At 42.7% G+C, this 17026-nt stretch overlaps 1 protein-coding gene across 2 annotated transcripts in view; it reads left to right on the top strand.

The window, feature by feature from the left end:
* The first annotated feature begins 1095 nt into the window (after positions 1-1095).
* KLHL7 (kelch like family member 7) overlaps positions 1096-17026 on the top strand; it is a 58373-nt gene continuing 42442 nt past the window's right edge. The window contains exon 1 of one of the 2 annotated variants that reach the window (XM_033088462.1): positions 1096-1412. In XM_033088462.1, coding sequence (XP_032944353.1) covers positions 1293-1412 — 120 coding nt within the window. In that variant the 5' untranslated portion in view covers positions 1096-1292. Of the gene's footprint in view, positions 1413-1529; positions 2069-17026 lie in introns of those variants that run through there. The other variant, XM_033088463.1, reaches the window with a different exon arrangement.

Here is a 17026-nt window from a genome sequence, read left to right as displayed (position 1 = left end):
TCCTTTCAATTCAAAACTGTTTACGTATGCTCGCATTCTTCAGTGTCTTGGGTCATTTAGTAAAGTGAACAAACTTTCCTTGTTTCTAATTTCAGTAGGAATAAATGGTTTCTATTGTCAGCGACTGCTCTAAAACCTCAGAGTATTGACTAGTTAAAAATAGAACAGCTGAGAACCTCTAGAATAAAAGAAAAAAGACAAAGTGCAGAGGCCTAAGTGTTTTGTTCTTTGTAAAAACGGAGGCTGATATGCCACCTGCTCTTTCATTTGAGTTATACTATATCGTTTGTCCTCATCAGGAGAAAGCATAATGCTTCCATAGTGTCAATTATTTTACATAAAACATATCTCTGTATGTTCCTATATAGACCTAGGTAGAAAACTAGCGGGACTTGTAGAAAGTTTTCAGAACGTAAAATAACGTCAAGTTTCAAATTATCCTGTATATCACCATACACTAGGAAGAATGAATTATTATAGTTTAAAAAAAAAAAGGCATTTTCACAGTTCCTGTGACTGAGTTTTCTGTCGCCTTAGAACACTTAGGGAAGCCTAAGGAGCATTTCTGGAGCTGACACCTGATCTTAGTTTCAAAGACAGAGGAGTAAACCAGCAGGCAGGCTTTCGGCATCAAGGAGACACCAATGGGGCTGTGGTTTTGGTTTATGAATGCCCAGCAAATGTATCTTGCGCTCCGTGTAATAAGCCTTCAAGTTGCCGTATGTGGTCTTTACTGAGCGTCTACTATATGCCAACCTCTGCTACTGCAACGAAGAAAACACCAACCTAGTTCCCGCGGAGTTTACACGAATGGGAGACACTTTAATGTGTTCTCCCGCCCAAGTATCCACAAAAGGTAATCGCGCCACGTAATCTAAATGTGTAAACTCTGTCTTGGGCAAAGGGAAGGGCACAGCGCAACCTCACACAGGCTCGACTGCGACCCTCAGCCCGTTCCAGGCGGGGACAGCAGCAGCGGGGGCGACCCCGCGGCGCGTCACTCCGAGCGGCGCAAGGCTGTGACGCTAGGCCCCGCCCCCTGCGCCCTTCATAGCGGCCCCGCCCCCTGCGCCCTTCATAGCGGCCCCGCCCCTCGAGCGCAGTGCGCAGGCTCCTCCGGCCGGCTCCTGTTCTGCCCAGGACGCGGCTCAGCCAGCGACGCTGCCTCCCGGCTCGGGAGCCGAGCTCAGCCGCCGCCGTCCGGGCCGCTGTGGCAGGTAAACAGGATCCTCAACGTGCAACCCCCTCGCCCAGCCAGGCGAGCCTCGGGGCGTGAACCCAGCTGACGGAGGATGGCAGCCTCCGGGGTGGAGAAGTGCAGCAAGAAGAAGACCGAGAAGAAACTTGCTGCTCGAGAAGAAGCTAAATTGTTGGCGGGCTTCATGGGCGTCATGAATAACATGCGGAAACAGGTACCGCCGGTTTGGGAGTGACGGACGGCAGAGGGGAGCGGGTCCGGGACTCGGGCCCCTGGTTCCCTAGGCTGAGATTCGCGCCCCGTGGATCGCGACCCTCTTCTTCCTCTGCCCTCTCCCTTCCATTGTCGCACGCAAGCAAAGCTGCTGCTTAGGAGAGGGTCGCCATAAACCATTGTCGAACCCAAGTGCCTCCTCGTCTGCCGATGCTGTGACTCCCAACTCAGACTCCTGGGAGACTCCTCGGGCTGGCGTTCGGCGCCCGGTCTCCGTTGTATAACAGCCCTGCCCTAGTTATCTGTTTGGGAGGCCGGGATCCCTCCACTGGCGAGCCGTTTTGTAGGTGTCGTGAGATCTTGTGCGGAGAAGCCCATTGGCACAGCCCAGCCCGAAGCCCCAAAGAAGGGAGAAGCATTGCATGGCCTGAAATCAGCTCCTCTTAAATAAGGATCCCCGCCCCCTTCTGTGGTACCCGGCTGGCGCTAGTTGAAGACAGATCCTCCTGTGCGTGTTAATTTAGAGCAGAAACAGTCATCGATACATACCGTGCGGTCTTTTAAGGGCACTGCGCGCCTCTGTTTATTAGGAGGAGCTCTTTGTTCTGTCTTGGGTGTGTGGCGCATGAATGCAAGTCCTCCGCGAGCCGGCGAAAGGTGGGTCGTGAAAAGAAGGGCTTTTAACGCCAGCAAACGTAGACTAGAGAGAGGTTTCATTTATTTATTTTTAAATGCTCTAACAACTTATGCCAAGACAGCATAGAGAAATCACTTGGTTACTTTTTAACTTTGTTGGCTTTCTTTATAGAAAAGACACATCTAAGGAGGTTTGTGGGAATGTTTCGGTTTGGGGACAGTGGTCCTGTTTTTTTAAATAAGAGGACAAAAGCAGGTTGTGAGTATGAGTAACTGCAAAACCTAGTTTGCTTATCTAGTGGTTTGGGTGGGACTGTGGACAGCAGTAGAACATTTAAGATCTTCCCGAAGATGTTAACTTTGGTTTTCTTTAAGCGAATTCTGACTGCTGGGATCTTGTCTTTGTCCATCCGGTCCTGGCCCGGTTTATGAATGCAGTAGACATCGGTGGGAATGCCTTTAAATCTTTCCTGGCCTTTGTGCTGAAGTAGCTGGGAATGTCTAGATTCAATATTTTATGTAACTTTCATGTATCTATTTTTCATGTATACATTCATGTTACTTTCACGTAAAGCTTTTTATATTTACTACACCACTGACTTCAAATTACTGATGCATTTAACTAGTATCTGCCTGTAAACAGTAGGTGAACACAGTTCACCAGTGCTCAAATTTGTTTGCTCTCACTCCCCCAAATATGTGTTTTCTTCCGAGGACGCTAGCACTGTAAAGCATTACCTCATTTCTTACTTAGACAGGGTGCAACTGGGTTGTAGCATCAAATGTTCACTTGATGAGCAGAGGATTGTCTGAGACTGCACATTGAGCTCTTTGGGGTTAAAAAATTATTCATATCCATTTCTGAGACTTAGCTTTATATTAACATATGATTATGTTAACATATGTCTATTAACTGTCCAAATTGAAACACAGTTACTGAAAAATCAGGATTCTGTTACTGAGTATGAAGGGAAAATGGATACTGGGTGGCAACCAGGGATCTCTTCCACAATGGTTAACTGACCTGAATCTGACAGATTCTCCTTTTGTCAGTGGCTTTTCATGTTAGTCAAACATTTCTCTATAATAGCACTTTTACCAACTTCATGGAATCCTGCGTCTTTTGCAAGATGCGCAGGCTCGCTTTGCAGTTGATTTACATTGTATTTGTATTGTTCTGTTTACCATTGTAACACAGGAGAGACTCACCAAGAATGACTGACAGGGGCAGTTGATGGGAATTGGCAGAAATAGAAGCCGATTTGAGCCAGAGGAGGAATGTTTGAGTGAGGACTAGTTTTATAAGTGTTCTTGTTCTTTCGTGAAAATTTTTGTGTTATACCTATTTTTGCTTCCCCTTATGACCTCATTACTTTGGGGGTCAAAGTAATGAGGTGCCTGGATGAAAACGATACCTCAGTATATACCCAGAAATATTCCTACAAGAATTTGAGAACCCTGTGAAATTAGAAAACCTGAATTCCAATCCCTGCTCTACCATTAATTAGTTTTATAATTTTAGGTAATATGATTTAGGTCATTTCATCTCTGTGTAGTGTCGCAGCCAATCCTACATAGTGGTGAAAGAGGGTTCTGCAGAACCAGCAGCCTCAGCTTCTTGTGGACACTTTTCCTCCATCATCCTTTCAATCAGTTCTATCTAGCCTTTTGTTTTTAAGTAACCTTTCCAATGAGGTAGAGGGTTCACAAGTAAAAGGATACAAATCATAAACATGCAGCTCAATGAGTTATTACAAAGTGACCACACCACCTACAAGCAATAGAACTGTTACTGATATACCAGAAGTCCCTCCTTATGCCCTTCTCAGTGACTACCCCTCAAAGGTAACCACTCTTCTAACTTCTATCACCATAGATTTATTTTTCCTTCTTTTGAACTTACATAAATGGCATCATACAGTATATATTCATGTGTCTCAGTTTCTTAAAGCCAACATTATGTTTGTGAGATTTATCTAGGTTGTTGTGTATAGCTCTAGTTCATCCTCATTACATTTAGTATTCCATTTTATGAATACACCACAATTTACCCATTCTATCATTTTGGACATTTGGGTTATTTCTATTCTGAACATTTTTGCACATTTTGCATGTCTTTTGATGTGCATATATATGCATTTTTTAAAAAAATATTTTATTGGGAGGGGGAACAGGATTTTATTGGGGAACAGTGTGTATTTCCAGGACTTTTTCCAAGTCAAGTTGTTGTCCTTTCAATCATAGTTATGGAGGACGCAGTTCAGCTCCAAGTCCAGTTGGCGTTGTTAGTTGCAGGGGGCGCAGCCCACCATCCCTTGCAGGAGTCGAACAGGCAACCTTGTGGTTGAGAGCCCACTTGTCCATGTGGAAATCCAACCGCAACCTTTGGCGTTAGGAGCACGGAGCTCCAACCGCCTGAGCCATCAGGCTGGCCCTGCATTTCTTTTTTAAATCCATTTTTTATGTAGTTCAGTATTTTGTTGTTGTTTTTATCCCCCCTTCTCCTGCCCCCCCCCCAACTGCTGAGGCAGTTGGTCATGGGTGGTCGGTTCACCGCTCACAGCAGCTCATGGTAGCTTTCGCCAGCCACCGGCCACTCACACTGGCCACCGGCCACTCATGGCAGCACACGGTAGCCCACGGAAACACACAGCAGCCCACGGCCACTCACGCTGGCTGCTAGCCACCGACTGCTCCTGGCAGTGCACGGTAGCCCACAGCAGCTCACTCCAACCTCCGGCTGCTCATGGCAGCCCAGCTCCAGGGAGAGCTGTTGTTCACAATCTTAGCTGTAGAGGGCGCAGCTCACTGGTCCATGTGGGAATCAAACCCGTGTCCTTGGCGCTCCAACCACCTGAGCCACCAGGCCGGCCCACAGTATGCATTTCTGTTGGCAAATACCTAAGAGTGGAGTTGTTGAGTCATAGGTTATGCTACATAAAGCTTTGATAGGTACTGTCATACAGTTTCCAAAGTTTGCCAGTTTAGATTTCTGCCAGTTGTGTGTTGAGAGAGGCTTTTGCTCTACATCCTTTTCAGTACTTGGTATTGTCAATCTTTATAATGTTAGTCATTCTGGTGGGTGTGTAGTGGCTCTTATTTAATTAGGTTGCGCACCTTGTCATTTATTTTCTTTTTGTTTACATTGATTTTATTACCTGATGCACTAAAGAGGGTCTCTACAAAGCAGAGTTGGGTCACAGTCACTACTGCTCACATGCAGTTGTTGCTGTTGTGTTAATGAAGTCCAGAAGACTCTTAACATTTGAGGGATATGTTTTGAGACCTTCCTGAGTACTTATGTAGTTTACAGTTTCCTCACATTAAATGAATTAAAGCATAAATGGAATTGAAAAGCCTGTATTAAAGCCTTATTGAGAGTTATCTGAGAGAACCACACAGGCTGACACGAGGATTGGATGCGATGCAGTCAACTGGGCTCACTTACTAACTAAAATATCTCAGCTTCTCCAAGACTGCAAATTACTACATGTCATTCATCTTTAGGGTCTCTTGTGAAACACTTCTGGAGCACTTATTCTCTATCAGCCATCCAGCAAAATGTTTTACACGCTTCATCTCCTTTTATTCTCGTACCAACTCCATTGACAACCCCCACCATCCAGACAGACCTTCCTATTCTTAACTCTCTGTCTTACCTTTTTTCCAGTTTAGGAGATAATCATCTCTCTCTTCACTTTCTTTCCAATGCCTCAAGCTTTCTTAACCCTCTGTTCTTTTTGCACATCCATCTGGCAGAAAGCATTAATGATTATTTACCTTCATTGTGTAAGGCCTCCAAGCTGGAGAATGTTCCATGACTGGGCAGTCCTCTGCCAGGTAAGTCCTTACTTCAGCTGGGCTGTCAGTACTGGGGTGAGCAATCCTACTTTCCATTTATTTTACTATGTTCCTCTAACTTGAGTCCTGTCTCTGTATCCTTGTTTTCAGTAGATCATCTTTCTTTTGACATCACAAATAAATAGAAGTCATTAGCCTGGAAGGATCTAACATTTAACTTTCCATCATCAAATCTAGAAACTTATTTTGACACTCTCCTTTTCCTCTTTTGATTCTGCTGCAGTTGAGAAGCTGCGTCTTTTCCATCGGAGCCCAGTACTTCGACCTGCGCTTTGACTCCCTCACCCCTACTAGCCTGATCAGAAAAGTTACACCAGTGCTTATTCCATCTGTTGAGCATCTTTAATTTCCTCTCTGCTGCATTCTAGCCATCAGCAATTTAGGCATGTTTTAACCTCTCTAGCTTTTAAGCCAATCAACAAACCAATCCACCCATTCTTAGTCTCAACATTCCCTGTAAATAATAACTGTTTCACCATGTTAAAACCAAAAGGGGGGTAAATTCACTGCCTCTTTTGGCTCACTGTTTATTATCCCATCTCAGTTTGGCTTTCTGACTCATCCATTCAGATGAATAGTTATTGAGAACCCACTGTGTGCTAGACATTTTGCTAGGTTTTTAGGGTTAAAATGGTGAGCAAAACCTGACAGTTCCTGTCCTCATGCAGTTTATAGTCTAGTAGGAAAATAAAATATGAGGTGTAATCAAAACATACGGTGAGTGTTTAAATTAAAAAATTCATTACAGTAAAAGACACATTGCCATTAACCCCACTCAAAATGCTCCCCCTTGCTTCGAACACACTTATCCCATCGTTCTTGACACTTTCTGAAGCACTTCTGGAAGTCTTCTTTCGTGAGTGTCTTTAGTTGTGTTGTCGTGGCTGCCTTGATTCAAAACGTTTACCTTTCATGGTCATTTTGACTTTGGGGAAGAGCCAGATGTCGCACGGTGCCAGACCCAGTGAATAAGGTGGATGAAGACACACCGTAATGCTTTTATTTGACAGAAATTGCCGTACCAGAAGTGATGTGTGACACGGAGCCTTTCCATTGTGATCAAAATATACAGTGAATGCTGCTGCCGAGTGCCATCCAACAGAAAGGCAGGGATCATCTATATGGGAAGTAGCACGTCGAACCTTAGTAAACAGTGTGTGACAAGTTTCAACTTGTTCAGTGCAGTCAGTTGAGTGTGAGCTACAGTTGAAAGGTGTGTTTTAAAGTGTGCCGTCAATCATCCTCCATCATGGCAACACTGTCACACATCACTTCTGGTACATGGCAGTTTCAGTCAAATAAAAATCTTACGGTGTGTCCTCATCCGCCTTATTCACTGGATCTGGCACCGTGCGACTTCTGGCTCTTCCCCAAAGTCAAAATGATTCAGGACATTGAGGCAGCCACGACAATGCAAATAAAGACACTCACAAAAGAGGACTTCCAGAAGTGCTTCAGAAAGGGGCAAGAACGATCAGATAAGTGTGTTCGAAGCGAAGGGGAGTATTTTGAGAGGGATTAATGGCAATGTGTCTTCTACTGTAATATATTTTTTTAATTTATACATTCACCGTATTGTTTTATCACATCTCATATTAGTCAAGCAGTCACACAAAAATGTAAAATTGCAACAGTGGTAGGTATTATTAAGGAGAAGTACAATGTACAATGAGACATATGGATCGATGATTTGACCATCAGGAAGATTTCCCTAAGGAAGTGGTAACTGAACTGAGAGCTGAAATAACAGTAGGTGTTAACTAGGCACCCTAAGGAAGAGCCTTTTAGGTAGAGAGAACAACCTATGCAGAAGCCCTGAGTTGGAGAACTACTTACCATAGAATGGCAAGTACAAGAGACTAATTAAAGCCAGTGTGACAAACACAGAATATAGGGGAAGGATGGTGCAAGATGAAACTGGAGAAGTGACTAGAGATCTGCCCATGCTTAGTCTCATAAGTCAAGTTGGGGGTTTTGCCTTTATTCTAAAACTCTTTCAAATGTGTGTACAGGTGAAGAGGAAGCAGTGGGTATTATCTGTTTTTCTTTAGAAAAAAGGTAACTGTTCTGTGGTGAATGAATTAGAGAGCTCTCAGAGTGTGCTTGCAGACTAAACAGAAAGTTGTTGCAGTAGCCCAGTGAGATGGGCCTTTGGACTAAGGTGCTAGCTGCAACAGCATTATCAAGGAATAAAGGATGCTGTGTTCAAAGAGTTAGGGGGTAAAATCAACAGGATTTGGTGATGATGACTGTCGTGTGGTTGTGATGACTAAATTAGCTAACCAAATTAAGATAACTTAAAACACAACCTGATAATGAGTACGTTCTCAATAAATGTTGGCTATTTTTATTGCTGTTGTGATAGTGGTGGTTGATTGAGTACTGAGGGATTCAATACAAAGTGTCACGATGACATCTAGGATTTAGAATACATCACTAGATAGATGACACTATTCACTGAGAGAGGCGATACTGGAAAGATCACGGCTTTGAGGAAGGGGTGATAATTTGAGTTTTAGATATGTTTAGTTTGTGATGCCCATGAGACAGTGAGGTATTTGATTAGTTGACAGGTCCAGAGAGTTGTAGGTTGGAAGTGTAAATTTGTGAATTATCTGGAGATAGAAGAAGCTGTGGAGAGTCAAGAGTGTAGGATAAAAGCTAGGCAGTGAGCTTATAAAGGAGACAAAAGGAATGGCCATAAGGAGGAAAATGAGAGTTCTGAGAATCAGAGAAAAAATTGTTTCAGAAGGAGAATGGCAAATTTTGAAGCCTATGAGAAGTCAGAGTAAGGTTAGAACTAACAATGTTCATAAGACATAGCTACTCAGAGGAGTTTGACTGTAGAGAGAGTTGTTTTGCTGGGGAGACAGAGATGGAAGTCAGATTAGCATGAGTAGGAGTGAGTAGGACATGAGAAAATTAATACAGATTTTTTGAGAAATTTGGTCCTGATGGGAGTGAGGGAGGCAAATGAAGGTTGTTTGGTTTTATGTGATTAAATGGGAAATATATAAGTGTGTTTAAAAAGTATGGGAAGAATTCATTTGCAATGTAGAGGTTGAATACGTATGAGACAGGACGGGTAGATGATTCCCGAGGTGAGAGCCAAAGTACAGGTGGTGACTCGCATGGAGGAGGGCAGTTCCTGTGCCCTGAGAGTGGGAAGGAGGAGAGGGTTGGCGGAGAGGTCGCTAGTTGGGTGGGTGTGTTTGGAATCAGGAGAGTGAAGGAGTTCTGTCTGGAGGTGATTGTTTTCTCTGAAAAATAGGAGATAAGATCATCTGCTGAAAAGGAGAAAGAAGATAAAGCTGGAGGTTGAGGAAAGTTTTTGTGAAGAGTGGAACTAGTATGATGGTAGGCAGGTTTTTTGAAGGTTTGTTTTTTTGTTTGTTTGTTTGTTTTTCAGGTTAATTATCCTGAATTTATAGTGAATATTTATCCTCAACTTGGACTTCAAAGCCCTGTCTGATCTGATCCCAACCTACTTGTCCAGTCAGATTTCACATCACTTTTCTCTTAGCCATTTCACTCCGGGCACCTGTCTTCCTTTCAGAGGCTAAAATGTTGCTCCAGTGCCTGTATCTCTCCTGCCCTCCTACTCATGGTTCAGTTCTTACCTTAAATGCCACTTCCTCCCTGAAGGCCCTGGATGATGTCAGGCCCTCTATTATATATACTCTTCCAACACTCATCGCTATAAAGGCAGTGCACACTTCTTAGTTTAATGTGTGTGTTTGCCAATGGGCAGCTTACTCAGTGCTCTATTCAACATCTACCACAAGAGTCCTCAAATATTTGTTAATAGGTATGGTCGATAACACCTAAAGGATGAGGGCACAGTAGGAAGACAAGTGGACAGATGCCGAAACCCTGGGAAGCAAGGAAGAAGAGTGCATTGGCGACTAAGGAGCAGAAGGAAGAAAGATAGCAGGGAATACTGTCATTGAAACCGAGGTACAAGTTACAAGGGAGACACAGGAGTATCAAATGTTATAGGGCAACCGAAAAAGATAAAATGTCCACTATTTGAAAATTGGTTGTTTTAGCAAGTAAAGTTTTAATGGAATGTGGGGGGAAACAGAACAAAGGGAAGGACAGAGTAGTGAGTACATGGTGAAGGACCTGCCTCCGGTTTGGCCCAGGCTTTTCCAGGATGGGATTACAGTTCTTCCTCTAAAGTCCAGTAGCATCTAACGCACACAGCAGTCATGACACTTACCACAGGTATGTTGAATGGATGAGTACAGAAGCACACCTTAACGGAGACATGATTGTATTCAGATTCCCTTCTGAGAAGACAGATAACCAAGATTTGGGCGATGCCGGAACCAGGGCAGCCCTAAAGGCCTCTAGCCTTTCTCTAGGACACTGCCTTCGTCACACCTCCGTTCTGACTACTCCCGGTCTGTTTCTCTTTCAGAGTTTCAAATCCTAGAGAGAGAGGATCTGATAGACCTAGTTTTAGTTAAATGTTAGTCCTTTGGGAAAATTACCTATGCTGAGGAGAACTGGGTTACGTAGCACAAACATGCTCATGAAGGACCCATTTTATGTGTTGAGGCCATTTCCTGAGAAGAGGAAATATTAAGTCAGGTAGGTACTTCAGTGGGCGTCCACTACAAGGATTCATATCAGTGAAAAGCTGGTGTGTTATATAGTTTAGTACGTCATACAGCATATAATGTAGTTATGCTCTGTTGAGCTGTCAAAAATGTTGTTGCTTAATTAATGTTTAAGAGAGACATTCTTGAGAATATGCCATCTATGCTGTCATACAGTCTGTACTTAACAGGTTTACTGGAAAATGGTGTGCCAAGATGAAGTTTCTTTTTCTTAGACCTTCTCTTTGAATTAAATTCAATTGAATCACAATTCAATATTATACTATAAGTTTTTATTATGAACAATCATTTTAAAATAGTTTTGTGTCTTCTATAAAATTTTTTTAGTAATATTGTCTTGACTCGCTCGTTGCTCTGGGAAACAGCATGCTGTGGTGGAAATAATACGGACTTTGGAATCACCGATCTGGGTTTGAATCCTAGCTCCGTCTTCTTACTAATTGCGGGTCAGTGGGCAAGTCCCAACTTCTACCTTGTATGTTCTTATCTGTACAACCGTGATCATAACATTACGCTGTGCTACCTTGCTGATGTTGGGAATAGTGAGAGAAGTAATGTGAAAACTCTTGATAAACTGTTCAGTGTTGCACAAATATTGTTTGTATTGTTATTATCACAGTGCATCTGCTGGGATTCCTGGTTCCCAGCAACTGAAACCTCTTCTGTGTTAAGTAAAAATAATTGATTGCAAGGATGTCAGGCGCTTACAGCATTGACCACAGGCTGGAAGATGAGCAGGCGTGGCAAACACGCAGCCACCAGGGTCTGGTAGCTGGGCTGCAAATGCCCTGGACTCGAGGTTACAATGTAGGAACAGTCTTGACCACTTGCGGCTGCTGCCAGAAAGATGATTTTCCCTCCATCTGTCATTCACTCAAGATTCAAAACCCTGGAAGTAGATGTCTAATTGGCTGGCTTTATATCATTTGCCAGATTTGGGCTCTGCTAAAGAGTGAATAGAAGAAATATCTGACTTTCAGCTTCGATAATGAGAGGTAAGCTCTGAGAATTGCCCTCTTTCCAAGATAGTTCATAATGAGGAATTTTTCCAGAAATGGGAGCTTGGGATTCTAACAGGCAGGGGAAATTGGATGCTGGATTGCCAAAATCCACAAATGTCCACTATGTTCTACACCTTAGGCTGTCCAATACAAACATGCGTGTTCTTATTCTCATTCCTATAATTTAAAAAAGTCACCAATCAAGTTTTTTTTCCACTTACCATATAGAAAGAACTCCAAGTTCAAGATCGCTTAGTGATACTCATTCCTTCTGTAATCATTTCAAGATCCTGTGGGCTAAGTAGTAATAGATTCTTTATATGATTATGGATGGAAAAGAAGAAAGGAAACTAGTTACACCTTATGTAAATATAAGAACAAGGATGAAAAAAGTAGAAACCACATTCATTGTTTGTTTATTATTCATTAATAGTTTTATTACTTATTATTGTATTTATGACTTCTTTCACTGCCTGTTTCTATTCTTTGTCTTTAGCCAACGCTTCAAGGTTCTTTATCTGATGGGGTGACCCAATTCTTTAGTTCTAGGTATCTTGAGCCTTTGGTCTTGCCTGTATAGAGTTACTTTAGTTTTTCACTAACATTTACCACTAGATTTGGCAGTGCCAGTGTTGGGTGTGGGATTCGATTTTATGCTACTTAAAAGCTGATTAGTTTGCCAGTTGCTGTTTAGTGGATGTTGGCAGAAAGAAGACATGAGGCTCCTAGATCAGAGACAGCAGACTTGATTACTCAAAGCACAGCATCATGAGCATTGGCATATGTGTCTCAGTTCCCTTTGTCCCACAGGTACTGTGAGGGCGACACAGTAGGGCCCAGAGGGATGTACACACAATGGGTTTGTGTCGCAGCTAAGGAATAAACACGAAGCTTAAGGAACCTGCCATTTTTATAGCAAACAATAAGCAAGCCTCCTCTTCATCCTGGAGGGGAGACGTTACCTCATCCCTTATAGTCACTCGCTGCCAAAACATCCCTGAGAAATGGTGGCCCAGGGAAAAAGTGGCAGGGCCTTGCATTCTTGGCACGTCCGGGAACATATGTAGGAACTCATAGAATGCTGTCTCTTCCAACACCCAGAAGGTACTCTACGGGAGCCCCTAGTTGCAGCCGTCTTCTGTCCCATGGATGGTCGGGTCAGGCACTTAGCCAAATATAATAACTTTTGTTCTTTCTACCCAGTGGGCGTGAGGAGGTGAAAATGACCATGTCATAGTTGTAACTTCAAATTCTGTGGAAACATTGTTATATCACTCGGTTGAACTATTCTTTCTTGGATGCCCAGATCTCTAAACTAGCAGAACCCACCTCCAGAAAGACTAATTGCTAAAATCAGAGACACATTTTTTGTAAGTGAGTCATTAAGCATAATAGTGAGGGGACCTTCCTCCATCCCTTGGGTGCCAGGCTAGTTCTGGCTACAGAGAAACCATTCTCTCTGTATAAATTATATGAAATCTGATCACTTGAAAATGGATTCTGCTGCTTAAAGAAAAAAAAGGAAAACCACCGATATAAAGCTTTTCTATGAAAGGAGAATGTACTGTGTGTGTGTGTGTGTGTGTGTGTTGGGTACAGAGGGCCAAGGGAGTAAGCGTTGGAAGGGGAGAACATTTCTGACCTTCACCTTACCCAAAGGAAAGGAAATGAAATCTCTTGAGCTCAGATCTCCATTTTGCCTGAGAGAGAGAGAGAGAGAGACAGAGAAAGAGACAAGTTAATCTAATTAAGTTAGAATTTACGATATTGCCAGTTCGTTAATGGTGAGGTTGGTTACTGTTGAAACTCACATACTTCTACTTAAGGTCTTGATCTGCTAAGCAGGACAGGGAAGGTGTGTCTTATGGTGGATTCTATGGTGGATTGGGGCCCAGCCATCTTTTTCTTTTTTTTCTTGCAGGATATGTAAATATGTAGATTCCAAAATTGAGATTATTGGGGTATGCAGAGGTGAGTAGAAAGGCCTATATTGGCTTCTCAAGCAAAGCCTCATTTTCCAACTTGATTTTACTAGAGAAGCACTGCATGTGGGGGCTTACCAAGTTCTTGCCTGTCTGTCAACAGTATGTTCTATTATGTCTCCCTTGGATATGGATCCTTATATAAACTCCCTGAGTTGAGAATCTCAGAGGTCTGCTGGGGGTGACAACGCCCCTCCCTGAGAGGCCCAGGGTCCTGCCCTGGGCTCTGGCCTGCTGGCACGGTGACCGGGAAAGCCCTTCCCTACTGGACCAAATAGCCGGAAGTTCTTATTTCCAAGTTTGCTTTGTCTTTTAGGTTCTCTGTTTTCTTACAGGCACAGAGAGTGCTTTGTTTAATCTTAAACGCTGATGAGTCCTCCTCTACCAATAAGTGTTACTTTGCGTATTCTCTGAAGACCATTTTAGGAGATTATTTAAGTTTTTACTCCAGAAAGTTTTGAAATGGATAGATATCTGTTAAGTTAACTCCAGACCCGAAGGTCACTTCCATGTCCCATCTCAAATTTTTCTCAACCAAGATGTCATTCGTAGTGTTCCAGAAGATCTCTAGTGAACTACACGACAGCCTAAAGCACTTCATCTAATTCCATACTATTATAGCAACATAAAATCCCCCCAAATTTGACTCTTACGAACTCGCTTATTATTAGATTCCCACAACTGTGGTCTCCCTGTAAATTAACATGAAAGCAATTGAATTGCAAATGTCTGTTCTCCCTGGTTTCTTACACTGCCCAGTCTCACAGTAAGGCATTTGCTACAGTGTTTGGGTGGAGTCAGGATGGCTTCTTCAGCAGCTGCAGCGTGGGCCGTCTTCCATTGGAACAGGTTTAGTTTAGCACCTCGAAAGCTGAATCTCTCCAATTTCAGGGTAATTGGTGCCACATGTTTTCAGTATGTCAAAGGGATCCCAGGACTCCTAAGGTTAGTACAGCGTCGTCCCCACCTCCCCAAACCTGAAAAGATACAGGCAAGGCTCCCATCTCTATAGTAAATAGTGCAGGTGTTGATGCATTATTGTACAGTCCTAAGCCACATTGTTGTGCCCAGTCAAAAGCAGAACAGGAACTTTGGTTACTGGGGGAACAGAGGGTTTTCAAAGAAAACATAAGAAAAGAAAATCTCGGCTTTTGGTTTTCACAGGTTGCCAGTCTGCGTCGGCTGTCTGTAATTGACAGACTCTAAGACTAAACTCAACTGGGAGGAATCACTTATGAAGAGGCGGATAGGGACACTGAGCTTACCACACAGGGCAGGAACTTCATCCATGCACAGTAATGCTTCGCTGACATAGGACATACTGTGTCCAATCTCACATTTCTTGGACAAAATGTTAGACATTTGCCAGAGAGATTTACTCAGCTGCCGGGTCTCGAGAGTTTCCCTTTTTACCCTGTTGTCCTTCCTGCACATTTAAAGATGAATTTTTTTTCCAGCTTTATTGAGATATAATTGGCATATAACACTGGATAAGGTTAAAGTGTACAACGTAATGATTTCATGTAGGTATATACTGTGACACAATTGCCACAATAAGTTTAGTTAGCATATCCATCACCTCACGTAGTTATAAATTTGTGTATGTGCTGAGAAACTTGAAGATCAACTCTCTTAGCAACTTTCAAATATACAATACAATATTAACTATCTTCCCCATGCCATACATTACATCCCCAGGACTTACTTATCTTATAACTGCGGGTTTGCACCTTTTGACCACCTTCACCCATTTCTCCCACTCTCCGCCCCTGGCAACTGCCAGCCTGCTCTCTGTTTAAAGGTGAACTTTTATTTCTTCTTTGTACCCTGTGTTCCTGGCTACCCAGTGCTGAAATGACTGCAGACTGTCTAGTGACAGTCTTTCTTCCCTTTCCAGAGAAGAGTGATCTACATTTTTTTTTTTTTTATTTCAAGATACTTTCTTTTTCAAACAGGTCACAACACTAAGCTCCTGACTCATTCTGCCAATGTACAAGCTCAGCAGCTGAGGGGGCACTCTTTAATAGCATGTTTGAAAAGTGAATAAAAATCCACATAAAACAAATATTCAAATAGTTTCCATGGGAATACAATAAGTGTGACCCCATCTCCTAGTCTTCCCAGTTGTTCCATCTGTGCCAACCCTACTTACAAAGACATTTCAAAACTAGCAGTAATGAAGTGAAATGGTCCCCCTAAATCCCTTAATTCAAGCTACACTTGCAGTAAGAGCTACAAGAATGGCATCTACACATTAATACGAGCTGAAGCACAGGCTGCTGGGTGGTGTTGCATCCCACTCTCCCAGGCACGAGACACACATAGAGTGCTGACACTTGCTCCTCCACTTCAGGTGGGAAATCACAGTTCTGGATTTGCTGCATCCATTGCCATGTCGGCCCTGACATTACATAGTAGATAGCTGGCCTCTGGAATCCACTGAAAGTAGAAGTGGTAGCAACAATGTAAGCACCCATGTGTTCAAAGAGCATCCAGTCTCCCACATGCATCTGGGGCAAGCCACAGTGCTCAACAATGTGCGGGAGAAGAAGCCATCACACGTCAGTCCCCGTGTGCTGGATGAGTACACTTCTCATCTGGTTTGGGCCTCTTCTGCAGAAGGGGTTTCGTGTGGGCGTGATCATAGAGGATGCATTTAAATGTAGGGTTTCCAGGCGGGATTTCCTTCCCACCTGTTCTCGGGATTTTTTTTCCGCTTTCCAGTTCACGAATCCCGAGAAAAGTTGGTCGGGAAATCGGGAAAATCGGCTCCTTGAACCCAGTAATACCCACCATGGGAAATAAACTTACAATGTATCTCTTAGACATTTTTCCTGTTTATGGCTATCTAAAGTTACATTATGTTACAATGTTACATGCTACCAGACAGGCATGCTCAACACCAGAATCAGATATCACATGACCAGCTAATTTTGGCTCTTGTAAATCAAGCACATTTGATCATGGAGAACAGAAAACAGTTTGTATTTACACAGAGTAATATTTATTTTTCACAATTCATTTTTCAGCATTTGACTACAAAGTCATCTTCAGGTGAATCAACTAAGGAAATCTAAGGTAGTTTACCTTAATATGACATTGTAGTCAAATCCTGGGTTGTGAAAATAAATATTTCTCTGTGTAAATACAAACTGTTTTCTGTTCTCCACAATGAATCGTTTCCACAAAGTGACGGCCGATACTACCAACTACATTCGATCAGTTTGTTTGTGGCTGACTATTGTGATGTATGTGAGTGTTCTTGGCTCTCTCAGCTGCGGTGGGTAAGTCAGTCTATTTAAAAACAACTTGCACTGCTAATATTTTATTCCAATATTACAATACTTTCCAATCTCATATAATGTTTGGTGGCACTTTTTAGCTATAAGTATTTGCTGCACAATATAGGTCTTTCTTAATTTTTTCTTAATGCTTTTAAAGGAAATAAAATTTGAATTGGTTAAACGTAGAAATAGAGATCATGTGTCTCTCACAAAGTACTTGAGCAGC

The sequence above is a fragment of the Rhinolophus ferrumequinum genome, chromosome 20 (assembly GCF_004115265.2).
Source record: "Rhinolophus ferrumequinum isolate MPI-CBG mRhiFer1 chromosome 20, mRhiFer1_v1.p, whole genome shotgun sequence".
NCBI classification, from domain to species: domain Eukaryota; kingdom Metazoa; phylum Chordata; class Mammalia; order Chiroptera; family Rhinolophidae; genus Rhinolophus; species Rhinolophus ferrumequinum.
The sequence above is the reverse complement of the archived record's forward strand: the minus strand, read 5'-3'. Positions and strand labels throughout refer to the sequence as shown.